The sequence below is a fragment of the Pristis pectinata genome, chromosome 1 (genome assembly GCF_009764475.1).
Source record: "Pristis pectinata isolate sPriPec2 chromosome 1, sPriPec2.1.pri, whole genome shotgun sequence".
NCBI classification, from domain to species: Eukaryota; Metazoa; Chordata; class Chondrichthyes; order Rhinopristiformes; family Pristidae; genus Pristis; species Pristis pectinata.
Window position 1 is genome coordinate 115,058,990 of NC_067405.1, and position 27,343 is coordinate 115,086,332.

At 38.9% G+C, this 27,343-nt stretch overlaps 1 protein-coding gene across 2 annotated transcripts; it reads right to left on the bottom strand.

Moving 5' to 3' along the window:
* Positions 1-119: 119 nt before the first annotated feature.
* Positions 120-26,671, bottom strand: styx (serine/threonine/tyrosine interacting protein). Of its 2 annotated transcripts, XM_052018824.1 has the most exons (12): positions 26,522-26,671; positions 23,006-23,038; positions 21,803-21,856; positions 19,202-19,299; positions 18,480-18,540; positions 12,042-12,078; positions 11,910-11,949; positions 11,772-11,822; positions 9,227-9,299; positions 4,560-4,641; positions 3,111-3,237; positions 714-732 (listed from the first exon to the last, which is right to left on the bottom strand). In XM_052018824.1, the coding sequence occupies exons 1-11, from the start codon at positions 26,576-26,578 to the stop codon at positions 3,155-3,157; spliced, it is 669 nt and encodes a 222-aa protein (XP_051874784.1). In that variant the 5' UTR covers positions 26,579-26,671; the 3' UTR covers positions 714-732; positions 3,111-3,154. The 2 variants fall into 2 exon arrangements, with proteins under 2 accessions (XP_051874776.1, XP_051874784.1); XM_052018816.1 differs by having other exon boundaries at positions 120-3,237.
* Between the last annotated feature and the right edge of the window lie 672 nt (positions 26,672-27,343).

The following is a 27,343-nucleotide window of genomic DNA, read 5'->3' on the forward strand; positions in this document are numbered from 1 at the left end:
TGGAAGTGGAAACGAAAATACAATATGAAAGTGTTAACTGAGACTCAAGATTGGTTAGTAGAGGGTTCAATAAAAATTGAGTATATGATGATAGTTATATCTATAAGTTCCATAAGGAATTAATCACAAAAAAACTTTATTGAAAGTTTTTAATAAATTACACAAAAAGATTAACACTTTGTAACATAAATTGCATGTATGGGTCTGACATCAAGCACACAGTGCATTATTTCCCTATCAAACTTACATACAATCAAAATTCAAGTATCAAAAGTGCATCAATGTATTAGCACATGCATACTTATTAACTGTCAAAATGGCAGTTTTGGTAAAAAAAATGTAAAATTAGCATATGAAGACTTGTAAGTCCATCAAAAAAATCATTTGCTCCTCTTCCTGGTCAGAATTAAATCACTATTATACAATTTCACAGGCATACGTTGCTCCAGGTTGTTCTGAAAGGGCAAGTTTTCTGTTCCAGCATCACTTCCTCAGAAGTAGCAAGACAGAGCTGAGAAATGGAAATAAAGTAAATGTGCCATGTAATATCAGCTTCTAGTATTCATAATCTTAAATATTCAATAACACTTCATCCTTCTATCCACTTAATGTTTAATACAGTAATCATGTCCATTACAAGCAATGGGATAGTTACAGGTTACCCATCATGGGCCACAGCCACCTGCATATTTGAAAAAATCATCATCATCTTCCAGTGTTCTTTCAATGTTCCTAAGTAAAACAAAATGGATGCCATTATTACACAAATGTCACATTCTTCAAGGGAAATGACAAATGTACAAAGATACTTCTACAGTATAAATTGTTTTAAACTTGGAGTTTCAATGCACATAATTTAATATACACAGAAAAACTTAATGGTGAGTGATATGCCTATGGCACTATTTATTTGCAACCATTAGGATTTTTAATGAAAAAGATAGTCTGCTTTTGTTAATTAGTTATTTCTCATCAGTAAAATAACATCAAATTCCAAACCAAAAATACTGATACTAGAGGATAGTTCAACATCCATTGCAATGTGCTGTCAGAATGGTCACCGTAGACAGGAACAAAGTAAATCTTTTGAATGATGAAGTGAGGGCCTCTAGAAGAAATGAAACCCATCTTGGTTAAAAGGATGACATATATTCTCACAACTCAAAGTTAGACTTTCATTAAGGATTGCCCCACAGAAGGCACAAATACTATAATTTCACATAAAGAGATACAGAATTCTTAAGTTTTCTGCACTAGGGTGTGAATAGGCATCTTAGACATCCAACTCCAATGTCTCTTAAAGGAAATATAGGTGTATTACATATTGTAGTCAGGAGTGTGTTGGAATACACTCCATCTATCTAGGCAAGTGCTGTTCCACAACATTTAGTACTTGATAGAATCCAGAATAAAGCAGAGTGATAGATTGGCACCCATCTGCCGCCATAAACATCATCTATCCCCAATACCAGTACAGCACTGCTGCCACTAGAAAAAATGCAATGCATCAACTTGCCACGATTAACAGCATCTCACAACCTCTAGCACCTAGAACAACCAGTGCAGGAAACGTACACAAACACTACCACCTCTAAGTTGCATATCATTTCAACCCTTAAAATATACTACCGCCTTTTCAATAGTTACTCTCCACCTAACAGCAATGAGGTAACATCTTTGTCATGTTGACTGCAACAGTACAAAATGCTTGTTTATTACCATGTTATCCAGAGAACTTAGGATTGGGCAATAAATACTGGCCATCCTCGATGATCCCACAAATAGGAGAAGAAGGGTTAGTACTCTCCAGAATGTACTCTCATTGAGGAAGACTTTCTTCTTTGGTACAGAATTCAGTGATTTTTGTCATGGATGTTGATCAACTACTGGATAACCGCATTTAGTTTTTGGTACTGTACTGACTTGGATATGTCATTTAAGGCAACGACAGAAATTGAACCAAAGTGACAGGCAAGATCTTTTCAAACAGCATCCATTCTCTGTTGATCGACTTCAATTTACGTTGCTCATTTCAGTAATGAGACTGTGGATGTCACACCTTTGCAAGTCTAATCTACTGCAACAGAAACTCAGGAAAACTTTGCACATTAACATATTACCATGTCTGGCATTGTTCAATTGTTATTGCATATGTGAAGGTCCAGTTGAAATCTCTAAAGTTCTTTTGAGGAAAACATTAAATAAAAGCACGCAGAGTGTTTAAAACAAACTTGAGAATTTAACACATTACTAACTGCAGACAAAAAGGGAAGCAAGATGTGTCCTTGTAGCAATGATAACAAGGTGGCCACTCATGGCTCAGCCAGAAATTCTATTAGTTTACGGTGTAGGTACAATGAGGATAACAAAAGATTTTCCAACTCACAAGCCTGGTTAGACTCAGGACAGGAAACACTATAATCATACCAAGTTTTTGGTGTTAATTATCTCCAGATTTGCTAAAATGACATTTTTTCCCATCTTGTATATAAAAAACACTTCCAGTAGGCTGCCAAATCAGCTTTTACTTCTAGAGGAAGCAAGTTATTTGGAATCATTGAGGAAAGTATTAGGTTCTTGATCTGGTGAAGGGTGTACACATTCAAAGAAAGACTATCCTACAAGTAAATCCACTTCATTAAAGCATCGTCCACAGACATCGAACTCAGTAGTGTCTTAGAGAAGGAAAATGAAAGCTTTTACAGGTCTAGAACAGGGTTCTCTGGATCATCCACCATTAATCTGGGACTTTGACTGATGTTACCCGAGACAGAAACAACAGAAATGCTAGCTAAAAAAAAAAGTCTGATCAAATGCTTGCAGCCATAAACAGGCACCACAATAAATGGATGGCTGATTAACAAAGCATTATTGCATGGGTCTAAGTGCAGAAATTACTGCGAGTAAGAGCCTTGTAGTAGATACTGTTGAGTATGGCATAATGAAGCAATATCAGTAGAGCAACTGACATTACTCAAAATATATTTCACACAAATGAATCAATTCTATATATCCAAGCAAACATCTTGCTAATCTTTGTGTTGAGATGGCCACACCAGCTATATGGTCTGCAGAAGACAACAGCCATTGAGAACTAGGAAATTCCCTACCTAACACCTTTGTGTAATACCATCAGCAGAAGGATTGCCAGCAGTTAAAAGGAGAAGACCTTCTCAGGGCAATTAAGGATGGGTGATAAATGCTGCATTTCCAGTAGCGCCCACATCCTGAGAACAACTAAAAAAGGAAAAGATTGTGTTGCATTTACACATAGATTATATACCAACCATATAACAGAACAAGAATAGTTCCAAAATCAGCTCAGTGATCATACCACTGGAAGACTAGATGCTTAGCCAGCAGCAATCGAAATACATGGACCATTCCTTCTGAAATCAGAGCTGCCAGGTCAAAGTTTACAATGACAAAATCTTTAGGAAGATTTAAATCAAAGGTTTGGTATGCAGCATCAGACTTAAATCCTAAGGAACAATGAAGCAAATTATGCAAAAACTTTCCATATCCCTTTCATAACTGATGATACATGAGAATTTTCATCAAGAGACCTTCTAAGAAGAAACCGGAGCAATGCAGTATAGGTAGATGGATAATTTTACTGTTGCAGTTCAAAACCAAGTTCAGTAGACAATGGTTCCAGGATGAATTCTCATCGATTTACAATTTCTACTTAGCAATATATATGCCTTAATCGTGAGAGGCTTCCTGGAAAACAAAAGTGTCCAGTTTAAAATAAAGAGGCCCTTTGGCCAAAAGGAAGGAAATAATGAAAACCAAACCATAAAACAGAAACCTGAAGACTTTGAACAAAGGATCTTATTTAATAATAGATAACATGGCCCTCCCAAGGAACAGAAAGAAGGGATTGCCACTATTCAATACGAGAATACTTGAGCACTAATAACTTCACCTCCACAACGAGAGGATTAAAATCTTATCTTCATGCTTAATTCTGATTAGAGGAGCTGTCTTTCAAGTACAGTAAACAGTCCTGTTCTTTTCACTCAAGGCATAGAATCAGAACTGACTGTGGCTCACCGAAGGAATGTTGATGCCAACAAGAAAAGTTCTTTTTATAACATTCAGGAAGGAAAGACATGAGCACATGCCAACAAAGTATTAAGGAGTAAATTATCTCCAATTTCCCAGCTGTCAGCTTGTGATGTTCTGCAGTACATGAAAAGAATAACTAATAAGAACTATTCAGGAATGCGTTGCTTCTTTTCTTTCCCAGGTTTTTCTCTGATTTGAGCTGTTGCAACATTGATCCTCTATATTAAATGTGATTAAACAAACCTATTAGTTGTGTTTCAGTTATTTCCCCAATTATTAGCTATTTTCAGGCTTTGACATTCCAAATTAATTACTATATTTTTACTATGTCACAAAGAACTGAATTATTAAAGCAAGCATTTGTTCAAGGTGTTATTTGTACTCCATTTCAAAATGCTGTTAAATAAGTGTAATTTAATATTTACCAACAGTATTAAATTGCATAAAATAAATCTTAGTGAACATAATCATTTTCATCAATTACTAACCTTGTGCAGAAACAGATCTGCCCAGCTGGAGTGGTGACATCATCTTTATTGTCAATTTTGCTAAATAAATGGCTTCATATTCCTATTTATAGAACAGTTTTTGAGTCAGTTTTTTTTAAGCTTTCAAATTTAAATTAAAAACATTTATCCAGGGCAGCTTAAGGCCTCTTTCACATATTCTCCAGAATTCCCAGAAAAATAACATGCATCAACAATGCAAAATGTTATTGTCCAATCAGCTATCAACTTCCGGTGAGCAAGAGATATGATGCAAGTTGTCAATTCCAAAGGCCTGCCAGACTATTTGTTACTCCACAAAAGGCAGCTTCACAAAATCTATCCTGCTTTTAATCTCACAACTTCCATGAAGTTGCCCTATTTGCCTATTAAACATCACAGAAACAATTCACACTGCAAAGACCCTTTCAATAACATAATCATTGTTAGTGACTTCAGTTAGCCTCTTGCCCAGAAAGTGATGCGGCCATGATGGTTAGTAATGATATAAAATCAATAGAAAGAAAGGACATTGGGTCAGAAGGGGTGGAATCTTTATGGGTGGAGCTAAGAAATAGCAAGGGTAAAAGGACAACAGTAGCAGTTATATATAGACCCCCAATAGCAGTCAGGATGTGGACTATAAGTTGCAGTTAGAAATAGAAAAAGCGTGTCAGAGTGACAACGTGAAGATAATTACGGGGGATTTTAACATGAAGGCGGACTGGGAAATCCGGCAAGGCAGTAGATCTCAAGAGAGTGAGTTTGTGGAATGTCTACGGAACGGCTTTTTGGAGCAACTTGTTGATGAGTCCACCAGGGGATCGGCTGTTTTGGATTGGGTGCTGTGTAACGAACCGGAGGTGATTAGGGAACTAAAGGTAGAGGAACCATTAGGAACTAGTGATCACAATATGATTGAGTTCAGTTTCAAATTTGAGAAGGAGAAGCTGATAACTGGTGTATCGATATTTCAGTGGAACAAAGGAAATTACAGTGGCATGAGAGAGGAGCTGGCCCAAACTGATTGGAAGAGTAAGCTGGCTGGAGGGACGGAGGAGCAGAAATGGATTGAATTTCTACAAGAAATAAGGAAAATGCAGGATAGATATATTCCAAGAAAAAAGGTTTTGAATGGAAAAAAGGCACAAACAGAGATGAGGAGAACTTTCTTTAGCCAGAGGGTAGTGAATTTATGGAATTCCTTGCCACGTACAGCAGTGGAGGCTAGATCACTGGAGGCGTTTAAGGAGGAGATAGATAGATATCTAATTAGTCAAGGTATCAAGGGATATGGGGATAAGACAGGAAATTGGGGTTAGAATAGTTTTTTTTTCCATTGGCCCCCCCTCCCCCACCCCATTTCTCATTCTTTTTTTTCCCCCTTTTCTTTAGAGCAGACTCAATGGGCCAAATGGCCTACTTCTGGTCCCTTGTCTTGTGACCTTGTGAATAATTATAAACATGGAAGCTCAGTCCTCAAGTTGTGAATCACCAGATTTCCTTCTCCATTTCCTCCCTTTTTTTAATCTATGTTTCTTCTCATCTCCATTTTCCTTTGACCAAATGAATACTTTAAGCATTTCCGGACTGTACTTCCTCTCTGTACCTGGTTTAACATTAATGTCATCCATTCTAATCTACCATTTCAGTGCTTTCAGTTTGTCTCCTAATCTACTTATCTCATGATTGAAGGAGATACATTGTTCTGAAAAATTTTTTTTTTAAAAACTGCAGATGCTGCAAATGTGAAACAAAAGCAGAAAATGCTGGAAACACTCAGCAGGCCAGGCAGTATCTGTAGAAAGAGAAACATCTAATATTTCAGGTCAAAGACCATCAAAACTGGGAAACAGTAAAAAGGTTACAGTTAGGTTCAATGCAGGCTTGAGGAATAGGTCTTCATCTTCCATCAAGGCATGTTGCAACCTTCCCAAACTCAAGAGTGAATCCACTAACCTCCAATAACTTACTTTTTCTGTCTATATCAGAACTAGCCACCTTTGCTGCAAGTCGTCGCCTTTAATTATATGCTCAGTTCCTACCCCCCCCCACCCCCCATTAGCAAACCCTGACATGCTATTTGCAACACTTCACACTTTCTTCCCCACCAACTACCTCATTAACCCTGGCCTTAAACAGTCACAGATACACCCTTTGTCCTATCCATTCCTACCCCTCTGCAGCTCAAAATTAACCTCTTTTCCCCTGTTCTGACTGAGGTCTTTAACCCAAAACATTAACCGTTTCTCACTCCACAGTGTTTGTCCTCTTGTACACCAAAGTCAGATATACTGTGTTCCCCTCAGCACACTGTCAACAGCTTGCATTTCCAGCAACCGTGGGCAAATATATTTTGAGATGAAGTGCAAGAACAAAGATAACAGCACATGAAGCAAGATGGCTTGACCCAGTGAATTAGATGAAGCAGAGATTCATTAACACTTATTCCACTCCAGGACACTGCATACACTGCTCACAATGTTAACTCCTCTATATTGGAGAAATCAAACAAAGATTGGGTGACTGTTTTGTTGAGCATCTCTGTTCATTCAGTCTGTGGAGTGACCCTGACCTTCCAGTTACCCGTCACTTCTCCATCCTACTTCCTGCAAGGCCCCCCAGTGGTCTCCCACACTTCTCTAACTAGACCCAATGCAAGCTCTCAGAACACCACCTCATCGTCTGTTGCAGCCTTCAGCATAATTTCAAGTTAATTCATTTCCTCTGTTGGTATCAGAACTGGTCAATTCTGCTGTAAGGCTATTCATCTGTAATATTAACTCAGTTTTCATCTCTTGACAGACACTGTCCAATCTGCTGGCATTTCCAACGTTCTCCATTTGGTTTTAGTTTCAACAGCTCTGACTTGCAGTTCACAGCTTTAGCAGGTTCCTTATTTTGTTTTCTCTCCCTTTGAACACAGAACAGTACAGTACAGGCCCTTCAGCCCACAATGCTGTGCCGACCTATATAAATTTTATCCACATTCTATCTATCCCCCTCTCTACTTTCCCCATAACCCTCTATTTTTCTTTCATCCATATGCTTATCTAAGAGTCTCTTAAATGACCCTATCATATCGACCCCTACCAGCAACCCCCACCCCCGGCAGGGCATTCCAGGCACCCACCTCTGTGTAAAAAAAACACCTACCTCTGACATCCCCCCTGAACTTTCCTCCATGCATCTTAAATGGATAACCTCTAGCATCGGCCATTACTGCCCTGAGGAAAAGATGCTGGCTGTCCGCTCATAATCTTATATACCTCTATCAAGTCTCCTCTCATCCTCCATCTCGCCAAGGAGAAAACCCCAATTTGCTCAGCCTCTCCTCATAAGAGATTTTCTTCAATCCAGGCAGCATTCTTGTAAATCTGCTCTGCACCTTCTCCAAAGCTTCCACATCCTTCCTATAATGAGGTGACCAGAACTGAACAATATTCCAGATGTTGTCTAATCAGGGTCTTATAGAGCTGCAACATCACCTCTCTGCTCTTAACTCAATCTCCTGGCTAATGAAAGCCAGCACACCATATGCCTTTTTAACCACCCTATCAACCCCAAGATCTCTGTTCCTCTACACTGCTAAGAATCCTGTCATTAACCATGCACTCTGCCTTCAAGTTCCATCTTCCACAGTGTATCACTTCACACTTCTCCAGAATGAACTCTATCTGCCACTTCTCTGCCCAGCTCTGCATCCTGTCAGTATCCCATTGCAACCCACGACAACCTTCTGCACTATCTACTACACCACCAACCTTCGTGTCATCTGCAAACTTACCAACCCACCCTTCCACTTCTTCATCCAAGTCATTTATAAAAATCACAAAGAGCAGGAGTCCCAGAACAGTTCCCTGCGGAACACCACTAGTCACCGACCTCCAGATTGAATACTCCCCTTCTACAACCACCCTCTGCCTTCTGTGGGCAAGCCAATTCTGAATCCACACAACCAATTTTCCATGGATCCCATACCTCACGACTTTCTGGACGAGCCTACCATGGGGAAACTTTGTCAAATGTCTCACTAAAATCCATATATATCACATTCACTGCTCTGCCTCCATCAATCTGTCTTGTCACTTCCTCAAAAAACTCTATTAGGCTTGTGAGGTATGACCTGCCCTTCACAAAGCCATGTTGGCTATCCCTTATTCAATTAATCTATTAACCAAATCAACATCTGGATCACTTGGGCCCCTCCCATCAGAGATATTCCCCTTGTTCTATCCAACCCTCTTTATCCAAGCAACTTAAAACTTACTTCATTGGAATCGAGAAAGAGTCTTCGATCATTAACTCTATTCCAACAAATGCTGCTTGACCTGATGAGTATTTCTGGCATTTTCTGTTTTTATTTGAGATTTCCAGCATCTGCAGCTTTTGATTTTCAACTATGCACTCTGTTGTTTTTATAAAATTTCCCACAATGAGGATAAATCACTTCATTTAGTCACATCATCTACATTTCCCCACCACTGGAATTACTCTGTCTGGTTTCAAAGAGAATTTGTTTTTAAAGGAAATAAACCAAACCTACATGCAAAATAATTGATTACAATTTATTTGTTTAGCATATCAACCCCAAGATCTTAAACTCTTTACGATAAATTTTACATCTGTTACAAACTATTAATTATGATAAAATGTTAAAGATCAAATACCTGCAACTGATGGACAAATCCAGCATTTGGATTAATACAAAATCTCCTTTCCTGAACATAGGTAAAGGCATCCCTAAAGAAATGAATATATCCATGAAGACCTTTCAAACATTATACTTAGTTACAATCCACCATTTTAAGTTTTTCCCTACTCCCTGTGACAGGTGAACCAGGCCTAGGATTTTTTAACCAGTTGAATACAGGTGGTCCACAACAAGTGATTCACCCAATAACTCTCCTGCTCTCCTTGGGGACATATTTAGCTTTCCCTCCGCAAAGGCTGCTGATCACAGAGTGACTTTGTTTACAAACTGCATTCCCAAATTTCCCTGTATCGGTATTGGTTTATTGTCGTCACTTGTACTGAGGTACAGTGATAAACTTGTCTTGCATACCGTTCATACAGATTGGTATTACATTACACAGTGCATTGAGGTAGTACGGGTAAAAACAATAACAGAATAGAGTAAAGTGTAAGATTTAAAAGAATATTATTAGTAATTCTTAGAGACATAGAATTTAAAATAGTAGCAGTAACAAGTAGACCTGCTGAGAGCAGCTTGCAATGAGTCGCCATGCTTAAGCACCATCTTGCCCATGATGTAACCCATCAGTTACGTTTAATGAAAATAATAGATATCTTGATTCATTCATTAGATGGAAATGGGAAACATTCAGAGGTTAACAGTACAATACAAGCTGGAAAATTTGAAATATAACACAAGGGAAATTGCAATAGCTTTATATCTGGTCAAAATCTGCATACTCCCCAGGTTGGAGCTGGATCCAGTTAAATTTCTGATGTCTACAACTGATTTGGACTCATTTATAGCAAACAAAACCCCATTTAATGTCAAATATTAGAGTGAAGATGGTCAGACAGCATAGACCTCTCACTTTGAAATTAGAAGAATACAGAATAAGTTGAATTGTTGGAGCATAAAATAACATTATAGCGAGTAGAGGTTGAGTAAATTACTCATGGAGGAAAATACAAGCTGTGGCCCGACAATGGGATTAACTCTGGACTGTTCTCTCAAAACAGACAGTAACTAAATAGCAAAATGCTATAAAATATATTTATATTGCACGACTTGTCTACCACCCTAGTGAAAGCAGTAAGCAGGAAGGAAAAACTTTCCGTGCACTGGGCAACGAGCACAATCCTTGATTTTAAGCAAGCTTTTGAAGTAGGTAGCACAATACGAGTTTTTATATTCTTCAAAACAGATATTCTTCAGTTCTATGAAGAATGTAAACTGGCAGGGACCTACAGGTTAGTATATTTACATGGAACCAAAGCTGTCAATGTTAATACCAAACAGCATAAAACTTAGCTTTTATAATTTATCAAATAGCACTGATTTTGTAACAAATCTACAAAACCAACCTTAAGTGCCCATAATCACGTAACAAGTTATGTCATTTGACTTATCTAGAAAGATCCTGCAGACCCCAACGCAGCAATAAAAGTGACATTTAAATGATTAAAACCAAGTTTCAACTCCACTACTCTGTTTACAACTGTAATGACGTGTTAATTGCTGTGTGAGAACACCATATTGAAATCAGTCCACATTAGCTTTGACTGGCTTAAATTTGTGTCCACTTGCTTCCTATTCCTCAACTTCATTACTGTTGGACTTAAAAATAGCATCTCCTCCTCGCTGACAAACACAGGTGCACCTCAAGGATTCGTGCTTAGCCCACTGTTCTACTCTCTCTACACTCATGACTGTGTGACTAAGCACAGCTCAAACTCCATCTATAATTCGCAGATGACACCAATGTTGTTGGTAAAAATCGCAGATGGCAACGAGGAGGCATACAGGAGTGCGGTAGTTTGGCTGGTTGAGTGGTGTTGCAACAACCACCACCTCGCACTCAACGTCAACATGACCAAAGAATTGATTGTGGACTTCAGGAAGGGGAAGTCAGGAGAACACACACCAGTCCTCCTAGAGGGGTCATCAGTGAAAAAAGTGAGCAGCCTCAAGTTCCTGGGTGTCAACGTCTCAGAGGATCTATCTTGGGCCCAACACACTGATGCATTCACGAAGAAGGCACGCCAGCAGCTCTACTTCATTAAGGGTTTGAGGAGACTTGGTATATCACCAAGGGCTGCAGAGGGTTGTAGACTCAACCAGCTCCATCACAGGCACAACCCTCCCCACCATCAGGGGCACCTTCAAGAGGTGGTGCATCCATCACAAAGGACCCTCACCATCCGGGACATGCCCCCTTCTCATTACTACCATCAGGGGGGTGGTACAGGAGCCTGAAGACCCACACTCAATGTTTTAGAAACAGCTTCTTCCCCTTTGCCATCAGATATCTGAATGGTCCATAAACCCATGAACATTACCTCGTTATTCCTTTCTTTTGCACTATTTATTTTTGTAATTTACAGATTTTTGTCTGTGCACTGTACTGCTGCCGCAAAACAACAAATTTCATGTCACGAGTCAGTGATAATAAACCTGATGCTCATTATCATTGACATTATTATCCAGCTTAATTTTTCATACTCCTTTTTATTTCTTACCTATACTTAACACCAAATGTTTCCATAACATATGCTATCACCAAGGCTGCACTGGAGAATAGAAAAAAATAAGTCAGTAGATTAAAGACAGGGCAAAGAAAAACAGATTTTAACTCCAAAAGCAAATCATATTCCTACCTTCGAGAAATACCTGCATTTCCATGTAAAAGAACTTTTCCTGAAAAAAATAAAATAGCCAGGGTATATTACCATGGCTATGTTTCTTCAAAATATATTAAAGGTAACTATTTAATCAAATCAAATCTTTACCTCCATCTTTCAAGCATCCATCAATGAATTCTTTAGTCTAAAGAGATAATATAAAAATAAAGTTAGAATACGTCTGGTCAAGTTCCCAGTGCATTCTTCCAAAGTAAAGGCAATCAATAAACAAAATTAAAATTCTATTATTCTGTAAATCATTTTATATTAAGGTGCCAGCAGGTAAGAATATCATTCATGACAACGTATTAAAAGTTAAGCTATTGTACATGCAGAGTAACACTGACTTTTTTCAAATCAAACTGCAATATTTGACTGTACAAGCTGTGATGAATTAAGTGTGGAACATGTCAAAGCCCTGCTTATAATGTACTCTGTGTCCACCTCTGAAGGTAATACTGAATTCAGCCATTTCAAGAGACTGCCTTTAATCCCCAGTGGATTTCAAACGCACGCAGAGCATGGCAAGGGCAGAAAGCAAAGGCAGAGACTTTCTGGCCCACATACAACGCCTGGAATATTTTAACTAGAAACTCTTTTGCCTGTCTGGAAAGCAAAAGATGCCCAGCAGACAGGAGTGGAAGTTTGGCCAGTTAGCATCATGAAAGGATTATTGAAGGGGCAAGTAGCATTGAAGTAGGAGCAATAATTTCCATTTATCTGAGGCTGCATTGTCCTCTTAACAACCATAACAGAAATATAGAAAATTTACAATATACAAGGTTGCTATTTTGCCCACTGTATCAATGCTGGTTGAAAAAGCACTAATTCCACCTTCCACCACCAGGTTATAGTTCCTCAAATATTCATCCAAATACTCTTCAGATCTGACGAGAGTTTCTGCCTCTAGCACCCTTTCAGACAGCAAGTTCAAGACTCCTACTACTCTCTACACGAAAAAAAATCTCCAGAATCTTCTACCAATTATTTTAAATGGTATGCTGCTTGGCTTTCAACTCGTCTGCTAAGGGAACAAAGTCCTTCCTACTTGGTCCATCTAGGTGCTTAGTCTACCAACTGGTAATTGGTACGAGGACTGCTGTGTATACCCTGTTGAAGTTGAAATTACTAATTAATGGGAGCTCATTTTAATGGGTCCTGGTGAACAAAGTTTAAGTAATTAATTCTCTCATTTTTTTTCTTTTTAGTTTTGAATATGTTGACTCATAAGCAGGTCATTCGGCCCATCATTTCTGTGTCATTATTTTTGTCACATACAACATCTAATTCAATCCAATCCTTGCTAAGGCACGGTTCAGCAAGTGCCAGTAGCACCGCAAATCCAAAGGAGAAACCAGGAAGTTAAAGACTGTTGGTCTAACAGGCTTCATGGACAAGTTATGGAAATTAAAGATAAAGGACACAATTACTCAGAGAAATCTGAGTTGATTATGGAGATCTAAAATGGATTTGTACAGCAGATCATATTTAACAGACCTTATCAATTTCACCAATCAACTAAAACATTCAGGAGAACGGCTATGTAACCAGGCTATCTGGATTTCCAAAAAGCAGTAAGGTAGGTTGCACATAAGTGACTTAATTTGAGGAAAAATAATTGATCTGGTTACAGTGGTTAGAAGGCAGAGAGGAGACATAACTAGTCATGTGCTCAAATACAAAGGAAGGTTTTCAATCCAGATAAATGTGGAGATATTGTATTTTGGGAGACCAGGATAGGACTTATACAGCAAATGGCAGGGCTCTGGGGAGTGTTATGGAACAGAGGGATCTAGGAGTGCAAGTGCACAGTTCACTGAAAGTGGCATCACAGGTAGATAGGATGGTGAAGAAGGCGTTGGGCCCACTGGCCTTCATCAGTCAGGGCGTTGAGTATAGGTGTTGGCAAGTTATGTTGCAGTTATACAAGACATTGGTGAGGCCGCACAGAGTATTGTGTACAGTTTTGGTCACCCTGTTATAAGAAAGATGTTACTAAACTAGAAAGAATACAGAAAAGATTTACCAGGATGTTGCTTGCACTTGCGGATCTGAGTTACAAGAAGTTGCGTAGACTAGGACTTTATTCCCTGGAACATATGAGATTGAGGGGTGACCTGACAGAGGGTCACCTGACAGAAGATCATGAGGGGTGAAAGTACATGGTCTTTTTCCCCCAGGGAGGGGGTACTAAAATCAAGAGGGTATAGGGTTAAGATCAGAGGCGAGAAATCTAAAAGGGACATCATAGGCAGCTTCTTCACAAAGGGTGCTGCGTATTTGGAATGAGCTGCCAGAAATAGTGGTTGAGGCGGGCACATTAGCAACATTTAAAAGCCATCCAGATAAGTACATGGATAGGAGAGGTTTAGAGGGCTGTGGGCCAAACATGGGCAGGGGGGACTAGCTCACTGGGCAACACAGTCAACATGGACAAATTGATCCAAAGGACCTGTTTACATGCTGCATGTAAAGTGGCAGGTGATGACCCATGCTGAGGTTTCAAATTCTTTGCCATAATTTACAACACAGTGGTGAGTCATATAATAAAAACAGAAATAGCTGAAAGCACTTAGTAAGTAATTAATACTTTGGATATGAATGCAGGTGGTGTAATTACCAAGTTTGCAGATGACACAAGAATTGGTGGCCTTGTTGAAAATGATGACAGTCATAGGCTGCAAGAAGATTTTGATTAGTGGGTAAAATGGGCAGTGCAGTGGCAGATGGAATTTAATCCTTATATGGGTGAAGTGATTCACTTTGGGAAGACTAACTGGGGAAAGACATACACAATGAATGGTAGGGCACTGGAGGGTACTGAGGAACAGAGGGACCTTGGTGTACAAGTCTAAGGATCCCTGAAGGTGGCAGCACAGGTAGATGAGGAGGTGATGGTAGCAAATTGGATACTTGTTTTCATTGGCAAGTTCGAGAATGTAATAGCAGGAAAGTTATGGTACAACTTTATAAAACACAGGTTGGGCCACAGCTGCAGTACTGTGTACAGTTCTGGTTGCCACACTACAGGAAAGACAAGATTGCACTGAAGAGGGTACAGAGGAACTTTACCAAGACATTGCCTGGGATGTAGTGTTTCAGTTAAGAGGAGAGACTGAATATGTTGGATTTGTTTTCCTTGGAATGGAGACGGCTGAGGGGGCACGTTATAGATATATACAAAATTATAAGAGGCATAGATAGACAGTAGGAAACTTTTCTCCAGAAGAAGTATCCAAAACTAGAGGACGTAGGTTTAGGGTGAGGAGTAAGAGGTTTATAGGGGATCCAAAGAAGAACTTTTTCACCCAGAATGGTTGGTATCTGGAACATATTGTGGGTGGTGGAGACAGGTACTCTCACAACATTTAAGAACTAGATGAACACCTGAATTGCCAGTGCATAGAAAACTATGGACCAAGTGTTAGTAAATGGGATAATGACTGGACTAGAAATGCATGACTCCATGTCAGGCAGCATCCGTGGAAAGAAAACAATTAGCGTTTCAGGGTGAAGACCCTTCATAAGCACTGGAGAAAGAGCAAGGTCCAGAGTTGGTGGGGGAGGGATGGATTAGACAAAGGGAAAGTTCTGATAAGGTGACGCCAGGTTTGATGTGGGGAAAAACTGTAAATAAGTTCATCAGGTCAATGGGTTAAAAGGGGCAGTTGAGAGAAGCTTAACAAAGAAACGTAAAAATTATGTAATGAGGACAGAATGTGTGAACACAAACAAAGAAACAAAAAAGTTGCAATATGCAAAGCTGCAGGACATGCCCAGCAGATCAGTCAGTGCTAATTGGAGAGAGGAAAACTGAGCCAGGACCGGCCAGTCTGTGCTGAGTTATCTAAAACTGTAGAACTCGATCACAACATATGTCAGTGATAACAAACCTGATTCTGGATTCTGAAGGCTGCAATAGGCTCAGCTACTGTTCCTTGTGTTGGACCATGCAATTTCCACCACAAGAGCCACTTTCCCCATCCCTCCCACTTCAACAATCCGAGTGGACTTTTCACATCCTGAATCCCTGGCCCACTTCTCTGTAACTACTAACCACTCCCCTTCTTACAAGCATTTTACCATGCAGGCACAAGAGATGTAACACTTGTTCTTTTACCTCTTCCCTCCCCACCATCCAGAGACTCAAACTACTCTTCCGGATAAAGCAGCAATTCATTTGCAATTCTTCCAAGCTAGTGTACTGCATTCATTGTTTACAATGTGGTCCCCTCTACACTGGGGAAACCAAATGCAGATTGGGTTATCGCTTTGCATAACAGCTGCATTCAGTCCGCAGGGACTGCTCTGAGCTTCTTACTACCCGTCATCCGAGACCCAGCCTGATCTGTCTGTGACCTCCTGCACTGTTATAATGAGGCTCGGCACAAACTCGAGGAACAGCATCTCATCTTCCGTCTCAGCACATAGCAACTTTCCAGATACAATATCAAACTCTAACTTTTTTTTTAAAACCTGCATCAGAACTGGCCAATTCATCTGTGACATTAGCTCAGATTTTCTCTCTCCGTTAGCACAGCCAGACCTGCTCAGCATGTCCAACAGTCTGCATTTCATAACTTATGTACCTTTGTGTTCTCACTCACTAACTGCCCTCTTTTCATGTTCTCTTGTTCAGGTTCTTTCTATTTACCTCCATCAACCCATCAAATAGATGACCCTATCCCACAGCAACCCTGGTGTTGTCTTATCAGAGCTATGCCCTTTATCCTATCCATCCCTCCCCCACCCCCTCTGAACCAGTTCTGACAAAGGGTCTTCGACCTGAAATGTGAATTCTGTTTCTCTTTCCACAGATGCTGCCTGATCTGCTGAGTTTCTATAGCATTTTCTGATTTTATTTCCTATTTCCAGCACAGACTGATTTCTTTTACCAATGAACTATATTATCTAGTTTCCCAATTATATAAATAATCATGGCATAATATGTATATACAAGAACATAAAAATTAGAGACATTGATAAAGTGCTGGGAAAAGCAGTGACTGATCAGTTTGTAAAGAAAGCATGTGCACAGTCTTTTTTTAAAAAATGTAAACAGGATGAATCAAGGTATTTTTTTAAATGATAGGAACTGGAATAGCAAAGGTCCAGGTACACAGACTGTTAAAATGTATCAGTCAAATATAAAGAAAAACAATTGCAACATAATGCCTTGACTGATGAAGGCCAGCATGCCAAAAGCCTTCTTCACCACCGTCTACCTGCGACACCACTTTAAGGGAACTATGTGCTTGGACTTCTAGGTCCCTCTGTTCTATAACACTCCCCAGGGCCGTCGTTCATTGTGAAAGTCCTACCCTCATGTCTTCCCAAAGTGCAACACCTCACACAGATTCCTTGCAAGTCAGAGTAATATCAGAAACATAAAATAATAAGAAAAATACATGCATTTTGGAAGAATGCATTTTGATTAAACAAACGTTGCTGTACACTCCATTTAAAATTAATTACATCAGAAACAGACTAAGTTTCTGCTGTCAAAAATGCCATAGACCAGTAATGTTGGAAGAAACACTTCTATTCTGTAAACCCTTTATGCTGATACATTATAATGGAAGGCACTATTGTGCATGTGTAAAATAACTTAACTTATGTAATTATTAAAAAAGTAACATGTGTTTAACCAAAATGCATTCTTCCAAAATGCATGTTTTTTATTATTTTATGTTTCTGATATTACTCTGACTTGCAAGGAATCTGTGTGAGGTGTTGCACTTTGGGAAGACACGAGGGTAAGACTTTCACAATGAACGACGGGGCCCTGAGGAGTGTTATAGAACAGAGGGACCTAGAAGTCCAAGCACATAGCTCCCTTAAAGTGGCGTCGCAGGTAGACGGTGGTGAAGAAGGCTTTTGGCATGCTGGCCTTCATCAGTCAAGGCATAACCGTAACATACATAATGAATAAGGATAAGGCATGTAAGTATGACATGTGATACTAACATACAAATAGTTTGTATGTACCCCAAAACATTCTTTTAATGTGACCAACAGAGGTGAAAGTTTCAGGCAAACACATTAGGTATTTTTACATTAGAATCCAACACATTAGGTCGAGGTAACTTTTCCCCCCCCCCCCCCTCTGTATAATTTAAACCCAAATAGTGCTTTCTAAAAATACTGCAAATATTTGGCATTTCAACTCTGGGTGGTATTTTTAAAACCACAAGACATATGGCATCTTAATTCTACCACCCTATACACAAAGCACATTCAGTACTAAGTTAAGCACTTGGTTATTGTTAGTTTAAAGGTTGAGTAAACTTCCTGAAACCAAAGTTAACCAACCAAGAAAACAAGATGCAGTCACAAAACTCACATCAAACTAACACCAAAAGATAAGTTAAAACTAGAACTCTTGGACTGCCAGTTATTCCAGGATTACTCTGCTAATTAATTTTTCCTGGTATAATACCATGTCAAGAGAAAGTGTTCACAAAGCTTATATTACTGAAAAGTAATGTATCACAGTAAATGAGAAATTCTGACCCATCAATATTTATTTGTGCAAAAACTACCTACCACAGGGAAATATCGTATTATATTTTCCACTGGATTATCAGCAATATCCAAAATTAAATACCTGCAAAACAGAACAAAGAATAGTTCAAATACAAGATGTGTTACTTTTTCACCACAAAATTCAGAGCACTTTCAAATCAAAGTATAGGTCAATTTTGACAAGACTTTTCTTTTGAAAAGTTTATCTATCAAGTACACCAATGTAGTAAAGGTGACCTGCCCAGCTTTCCTTCACTTCCTCAGATGACTCCACTAAAATTAGGAAAAAGTTACCTGATGGGAAAATAGGTTAGTTAAAACCAACAATGGAGGCAACAGTTTGGTACATTTATCTGCTTAAGCCTCTAATCTGCCTCACTGCTGTAGATAAGCATTAAATAGATGTTTTCCCAAGGAGCATTAGAAGAAAGAAAATGAAAATTAATGATACTGAAAAAGTAAGGAGAATCATTACTTCTGTTGCAACGTTATTGAAAAATTGACGGCTTGTGGTTAAAAAGAAATGGGTAAGTAGTTATATTTAGCTAAGTAGCAGCTAAGATTAAACCATTAAAGAAATACCAATTTAAATCTGATAAAATAAAAATACTCCTGCAAATAATACTTGTTTCAATAATTCAATGAAAGCCACTGCAAAAACACTACACTCCACAGACAACAGAAGCAGATATTTTAATTACAACTATTACAGAATCAGTGACAAAAATGCAAACAAAAGTTACCTAAACTTCTCTTGGAAATTTGCCTTGATGAAGTTTGCTTCAATATCTTGCCGTACACATATAATGTGAGTTATTCCATTTTCTTCAAGAATAGGAAGCTACCAAACAAAAAGTTTTGTTTTAGACCCCTCATCTACAAACACATATGGAATGATTTTCAAACAGCATGAAGCCCAACAAGTTCTATTTTAAGAATAAGTCATTAAACTTTGCTAACAGCTAGCCAAGCAGGCAAGCAAAATCTGGGAAATGTTCACATCCTTAAGTTATATTTCCAATCTGTCAACTTTCATTACACTTTTAAAAATAATTTTCAGTCAAATTTTCAGTCTTAAACCAGTGAACTACATCTTTTCAATGTTCCTCCTCCAAGCAAATAAATGACCTATCTTTATAAGGTAAGTACTAAAGATCTGTGCAGACCAACTGGCTGGAGTACTTAGGGGCATATTCAACCTCTTGCTTCTGCATTCGAAGGCTCCCACCCTGTCACCACATTCTTCTTGGGCACTGGTACAATAGAGTAGTGGACTCAGCCCAATACATCGCAGGCACATCCCTCCTCACCACTGGTAGTATCTACAGGAGGCCCTACCTCAAGAAGGCAACATCTATCATCAAAGTACCCCACCATCCAGGCTATGCCATCTTCTCACAGCTACCATTGGGCAGGAGGTACAGAAGGCTGAATTCCCACAGCACCAGGTTCAAGAACAGCTACTTCCCTTCAACCATTCCGTTATTGAACCAATCAGCAAAACCCTAACCACTACAGTTTAGCAACAGCAACACTATGGACACTTTGCACTAAAATGGTCTGTTTTTTGTTTGTTCTAATTGTGTTTTCTTGTAAAAAAAATGGTGTATAATTTATGTTTAATTTATTTTTCTTGAGAAATGCAGCTTATATGATGCTATGTGCCTGTGATGCTGCTGCAAGTAAGTTTTTCATTGCGCCTGTGCATACATGTACTTGTGTATATGACAATAAACTCCACTTTGACACAAGATATGGGAGCAGAATTAGGCCATACGGCCCATCGAGTCTGCTCTGCTATTCAGTCATAGCTGATTTATGTGTGATGCGATTGGCTTCAATAGGTCATGCCTAAATGGTTAGGTTCCCTTGAAGACTGAAGAATTCCTTTATATCAGCTGTCAGGCACCTTGAAAATCTTGCTACATTGTGTAGGCATTACATTGACTAAGCAATCACTAAAATTTGCATTTATAGAGTACTTTTAATGCCACAAAACTGCCAAAGCACTGCACAGGAGCAATTATTGAACAAAATCCAACACTATCCCACAAGGACTAAATTAGGACAGGTGACCAACAGCTTGATCAAAGAGGCGATTTGCAAGGAGAGTCTTAAAGTAAGATTAATAGAAAGGTTCAAGAGGGAATTTCAGAGGTCAGGCTTTAGGAAGCTGATAGCGCATCTTTCAACAATGGTGTAATTAAATCAGCAAGTCCCAAATTCTAGAGTTAGCAAAGCTTTAGAGGTAGGAAAGGTGGACACAATGGTCATTTCAAAACAAGAGTGGCCAATAATTTTAAAATCAAGTTATTGCCAGACAAGGAACCAATATATGTCGACAGATACATGTTGACACTCAAGCAAAACAGTGCAAACTAGGTCATAGACTGCAGAGTTATTAATGAGCTCAAGCCATACACCAGCTGTTTCAAAATGTCAATATGATACCAATGTTTGTGCTGTATTTGTGGACTGCTTGGGACACATGAAAAGATCGAGAATTCATCACAGTACTCTGCAGAGTTCTTTTGAATGTGTATTCTACTGGTACTGAAGTAGTATACTGCACGTATTTTTTTAATGGAGCAGGAGACCAGGACCAAAGCTTACTTAGATAGGCAACCAAGGTTCAGCAGACTTTGGAGTAATTTTGAGTTTAAGGATGTTTCTACCAAAAGAGATAAAGGTAATAGTAGACTCAAATAATCATTTAACAACCACTGCTTTCTGCTGGTGATGTTTTCCTATCCAGCACAGTGGGACATCGTTTTATAACCTCACTCTATGGGTGCAGCATTATGTTTTGTTTAAAGAAAAAAAGGCTTAGCATATAAGAGTTCCATGTTTGCTGCTGGTACCATAGCAATAGAGATTTAATTTATCAAGACATAAATATGTAATTAGTGAATAGGACACTGTAAGAGAACTTCATATTGCAATTCCCAGAGCTGCACTTTAAATGATGTATTTTTAATAAGGCATAAGCAACAAAACTACCTTGTTTTCTTAATCCAGTTACATGAAACAAGTTACAAATTAATCGTACATCTTTAAGCTTAATTAAAAAACATCAATTACTGATCATTTAAAATTTAGAATATTCCAGTTTGTTTTAGCTTCCACAGATAGTGAAAACTATTTTGTAAAATCCTATAATTATAAAATGACAAAGTTGCTCCTAACAACTGTCATTATGCTACCTAAGTTCTGGCATCCACCTTGACTAGTATATGTGTTAGGGCAATGTGTCAAGTTCCCTGAAAGCCATCAATAAAATATAACCATTTTTGAAAACTTTCAATGTGTTCAATGCGTTTTCTTTTATTTCTAAAAGTTCATACCTTACTTTTCATAGCGGCAGAATATGGGCCCAAGTACAAGCCAGGCAATATCTCCTATGAAAGAAAGTTATGATTGGCACAGTAGATAAAACAAAATACTACACGCAGCAGATTATTTGGTAAGTGATATGAAGTAATTTGACTGTAAACATCAAGTTTTAAATTATTTAACAGAAGAACCCAACATTCATGTAAAATGGTTTTATGATTAAAGTTTGTTTCTTTTGTCTATTATCACCAAATGCAACAATTTTGTTATTCTTTATAGTATTTATTTTCTGCATTTTGCTCCTTTTTAATTATTTCATTCATACATGACACAAAACATTACCTCAGAAAACTATACACAATCATAATGTAAAGAAAATCCACATACTCCATTCAATAACACCCAAGCCAGAAAACTTCTGACAGATAATAGCCATAATAAGTCTTGCCCCACAGTGTATAACAACTTGCGTCCTCACAATATTCTTCTCTCATTGTCTGCCCACCAATTCTGAACAGAAATCTGTCTGCTTATTTGTATTCCAACCCCGGCAAATAGCTTTACTACACCCAGGAGCACTCCCAAGCAACACCACTGAATTTACACCATGAAAGGTCATTTAGGCATCATACCACATGAACCTGGTCATTTTACATTTTAATACAACAAAGGCAATGAGGTTTTTTTTGGATAGGCCTGCCAAATCCCATCTTCCATCGTTGACTCTGTTAATTCTAGGAAGTGCGGTGGGGTGGGGGGGGGGGGGGAGAGAATAAAAATGCATGAAAAGAAATAAAAAGGGGCCAAAAAATGCTGTTTGTCAATGTAACATTATTCAACTCCATTTAACAAACTAATAACCTGGTATTAAAAATACTTCTGCCAAGGGAGCTGGGAGGGTGATCAGACTGATGCTGCAAGGAGACTGACATTCTTGGTAAGAGGGCAGCTGAGAGGGTTAAGCAGTTGTTCTGGTTAGATAGAACTTTTTCTCTTCTAGTTATCCCTATTTTATCAAGTACAATTTACTTTGTGTCCATAACACACACATATAATCATGTACTCTAAAAGATATTTATATTTTATTTATAAAAATGTGCAACTTTAAGTGATTCAGTCAGACTATACTTTTAGCTTACATTTTATAAGTAACATTCATTCCCTGAACATTAATTCATCTCCACCTGCAAATTCAAAATGTTTAAGAAGAATACCTGCATTGCTCTTCTCATTGGATACATCCAATCCTAAAATGGTAAAACAAAAATGTTGTAAGATAATACAGCTGTGAATTTTTGCTGATAAATGTGACCAAGAGCATTAATTTTCCTCTATCTGACTTGAAATCATGAAGATTAAATTGCTTTACTGTTCTTTCAAATTCCCCAAACCCCATGTACAACCATATTTTCAGATGAATTTCATCATTAAATATCCAGGTGAAAACCTTGTGGTTCTTTTGTAATAGAATATTTAAATTGTACTTTAACTAGTGTCATTTCAATAATCTATATTGTCAAAATGTCTTGTGAAATAATTTTCCATAAACAGGCTCCAAAATGATTTCAACATTATTAAACAGTTGGTTCTCCTTAAAAAATGTTACTGCACTTCTATTTGTAAAAAGAATGAATTTTGATTACTGCAGATGACGACATCACAAGAAACCTTTGTTATTGCACACTTAAGGTAACTAATTAAACCTAAGCAAATTACATGATAGCTTATTAATGTAAAAGTTAATTTTGTTCTCATTATTGAAAGTAAACCAGAACAATGAAAATTCTATGTAAGATTCTAGCCAGGGGATTAGAGAAAAAAAAATCTGCTTTTAAGGTATTCCCATTCATATTGCCATTTCACTGCTACTAACGCTGAATTTTATAGTAGTACTTGCAATGTTTGAAACAGTTTATCTATACATGATGGGAAAATAGCAGGTACAACTGAACAGGTAACAGGAATTTAAAGACAATGTACTAAATAGAAAAAAGCTTAAATAGAAAGGAAAAAGATGATAGCAAGTTGTTAACTAGCTTGATAATGACCTGTGTAATAGAAAAGGAAATTGCTATTTCTGGTTCCTTCAAAAATAAAAAGCAAGCACCTTCAAATGAATTTTTTTCAAAATGTAGCTATAGGATAGAAATCTTAACAGCAGTTCCTAAGTACATTCATGAGATATTTGACACATCATTTCTCCATACTTTATTGCTTATAGAAACTGAATATCTTAAAAACGATCAATACCTTTCTTGCTGTCATAATGAAATCAATGAAATATTAAAATGCCAATATCACGCATCTGAAGTATATGCTTAACTTTTATGAAAATTCTATCCTTAATAGTAACTTTTTAAAACCAGAATCACTGTTAGTCAGTTCTTTACCTCAGTGGATTGTTCAAAACATTAATCTTAATCTTTTTGCAATTAACTAGCATTTGAGAAGAGGAAGCAGAGAATGATGTGTGGTTGAGCAAATCATGGATCTGAAGCATCACAGCTGGGCTTAAACTTTTGGAAAAGTATATAGTGCAGGGAATTAAAAGGACATGAGCGGGCCATTTAACCACTCAAGCTTGTCTGCTGCACCTACAGATCTGCATGTGGTTGATACCCCATTAGATATTTTAAAGACATTCTTCCACATCGGTTTTAAAATAATCGTTTTGAAATATCTATGTTCTTATTGGACCCACTTTACCTTTAATTGCTTAATTATCCAAAAACCTCAATACAACATTAATTTTGTGGAAGGTTCTGAGCCATTTTTATTTAGGGGTTTATTTTAAAAGGCAGTCCATTCAATTTGAAGTGCGATTTTATGTGTAAATTTGCCTGAATTATGCACAATTCATCAAACTAAGCAGGTAAAAAAAATCAACAGTAATAAAGCCAGGAATCAATGTGATTTTCATAAAAAGAATGTATAGAATCCAATCAGTAAAGACAATGTAGCAGAAGAAAAAACTTTCTCCACTTAGGATATTGACAATCATTTCCCTAGCATCTTAACTTTGCTATCTGACTGTATTTTGAAAGCCTTGTTTATGACCCTATTGGTCATATCATCATAAATATTTTGTGGAAAAAACCTTCACCATCAGTTATAAAAACACATTTGAACAAATTTATGCCCTCTCTGGACCCACTTTACCTTTAACCATTTAGTCCTTTGATGAAGTAACTTTGCATCTTGACTTCACAATCAAGATTCTTTGAAACCTTTTTAGATCAAGAGTATCTGTTACCCTCTTTTACATTATCAATCCAAGCCTTTTTTATTGCAAGCAATTTAAAATATCCAAAAGTAAATTTCACTTATATGTCTACTTCAAAAGGTGTTAACAGCAACAATTGTGCAAGATGGTAAATGCTTCTACAGTAAACACCACTGACAACAGTTACGGGAAAAGTACATTATTTTATACCTTAGCACTCTCCCCTGTAGATTACTGAACTATATTCCCCAAAAATAAACACAACCATAAACATCGTATCCACAGATCACACATTACAGCACAATATACCATCCACTGGTTGCTGGTTCTTTCAATCCTAAAATTGGTCAGGACTTCTTTGATGTTCAATTAAAAATCAAGAAATTTGTTTTCTGACTACTTTTGAAACAATGAATAATGAGGATCATTATTAATCATGTATTTCCTTATAGAAAATGAGTCAAAAGTTTAAGAGCTGCTACATCAGCACTAGTATTCACAGAATGGTGACAGAACAGGAAGCCACTTCAATTCTTCTATCCTCTCCACGTGGCCCCACCCCAGAACTTTTAAGTTATTTTCATTCAAATAGTTATCCAGTTCCCTTTTGAATGCTAACATTGAACCTGCCTCCACTATTACCCCTAGCAGTGCAATCCAGACCCTAATCATTCACTGTATACAAATAAAAAAAATTATTCTTGTCACTTGTGATTCTTTTATCAATACTTTGATTCAACGTCCTCTAGCTCTTGATCACTTGGCCACTACAGCAAATGTTTGGCAAATAATTCCTGGACAATCTGACAGATAATAAATCCAAGAACAAATCACATAAATAAAAGATTTTGCATACTTTAAATAAATAATTTAGTCTCTAGGCAAACCCAACTGCCTATACGCCCTTGCCATGTCTTTAACCAGGAAGAGAGAGATCATGGTTATACAAACACCAAACTTCTCTTTTCACAAGTTGTCTAAATTCAGCCATTTGGCACTTTACAAAGAAAGTAAATATCAAATGGATTAATTATTACGACCATTTTATAAAGCCCAATGTTCTCCTAATCGGGTTGAATTAGTAACGGAATTTTGTATTTAGGTTAAATATACAGCAGCTGGTTTTGTCCAGTGCCCTGTGTGTTGTGATTTGCTAATTAGCTGTGGAATAAGACAGGGGCTACTGAAGAAAAAGGCGCCACAAACTGACAGGCACCAAAACACATTCCCCAAATAGTTTCCTTGGTGCTGCAAAGTTCAGCCGTTTCCCTGCAGCATAGCCATCAGCACGGACACCAAGCAGCTAACAGCGTGCGGAAACCCGGGGAAGCACCGCCCGTGACAGTGACACCAACAACGCACAGGCGGCGCGGGTGTGGGGCCGCTGTCGCCCGGGGATGAGGGCCCTCTCCCGGCCCCGGCCTGCACCCACTCCCTGACCCCGCGGGATCCGAGCCGGCTTTGTTCATAACTTGAGGCCGAACTCGCCGCCGGTTCGGTTACGTACCCCCGCATCCTCCCTGGAAGAGGGCAAGGCCGGGAACTCCAGGTGTACCCCATCCATCTCACGGCCTGCCCGGGACTGTAAGCGATGCTGATCCCGGCGACGAAATCCTCACGGTTCTGTTACGTGTAGTGAACCACACAAGCCGCCATGCTGCTGGGGAGCAACATCAACACCACGTCATCACGCTGCACGAACTCAACGTCATCCGCCCACACCCCCTTCCTCCCCCCCCCCCCCCCCCCCCCCCCCCCCGAGCGGGGCACCGGTACAACCCACTCCTGCCCCAGTCAACACCCAGCACCCCGGTCAAACACTCGGCACCACTCCCACCGCCCCAGTCAACACCCAGCACCACTACCAGCGCCCCAGTCAACACCCAGCACCACTACCACCGCCCCAGTCAACGCCCACTGCCCCAAACACCCAGCACCACTCCCACCGCCCCAGTCAACACCCACTGCCCCAGTCAACACCCAGCACCACTACCACCGCCCCAGTCAACACCCACTGCCCCAAACACCCAGCACCACTCCCACTGCCCCAGTCAACACCCACTGCCCCAAACACCCAGCACCACTCCCACCGCCCCAGTCAACACCCACTGTCCCAAACACCCAGCACCACTCCCACCGCCCCAGTCAACACCCACTGTCCCAAACACCCAGCACCACTCCCACCGCCCCAGTCAACACCCAGCACCACTACCACTGCCCCAGTCAACACCCACTGCCCCAAACACCCAGCACCACTCCCACCGCCCCAGTCAACGCCCACTGCCCCAGTCAAACACCCAGCACCACTCCCACTGCCCCAGTCAAACAC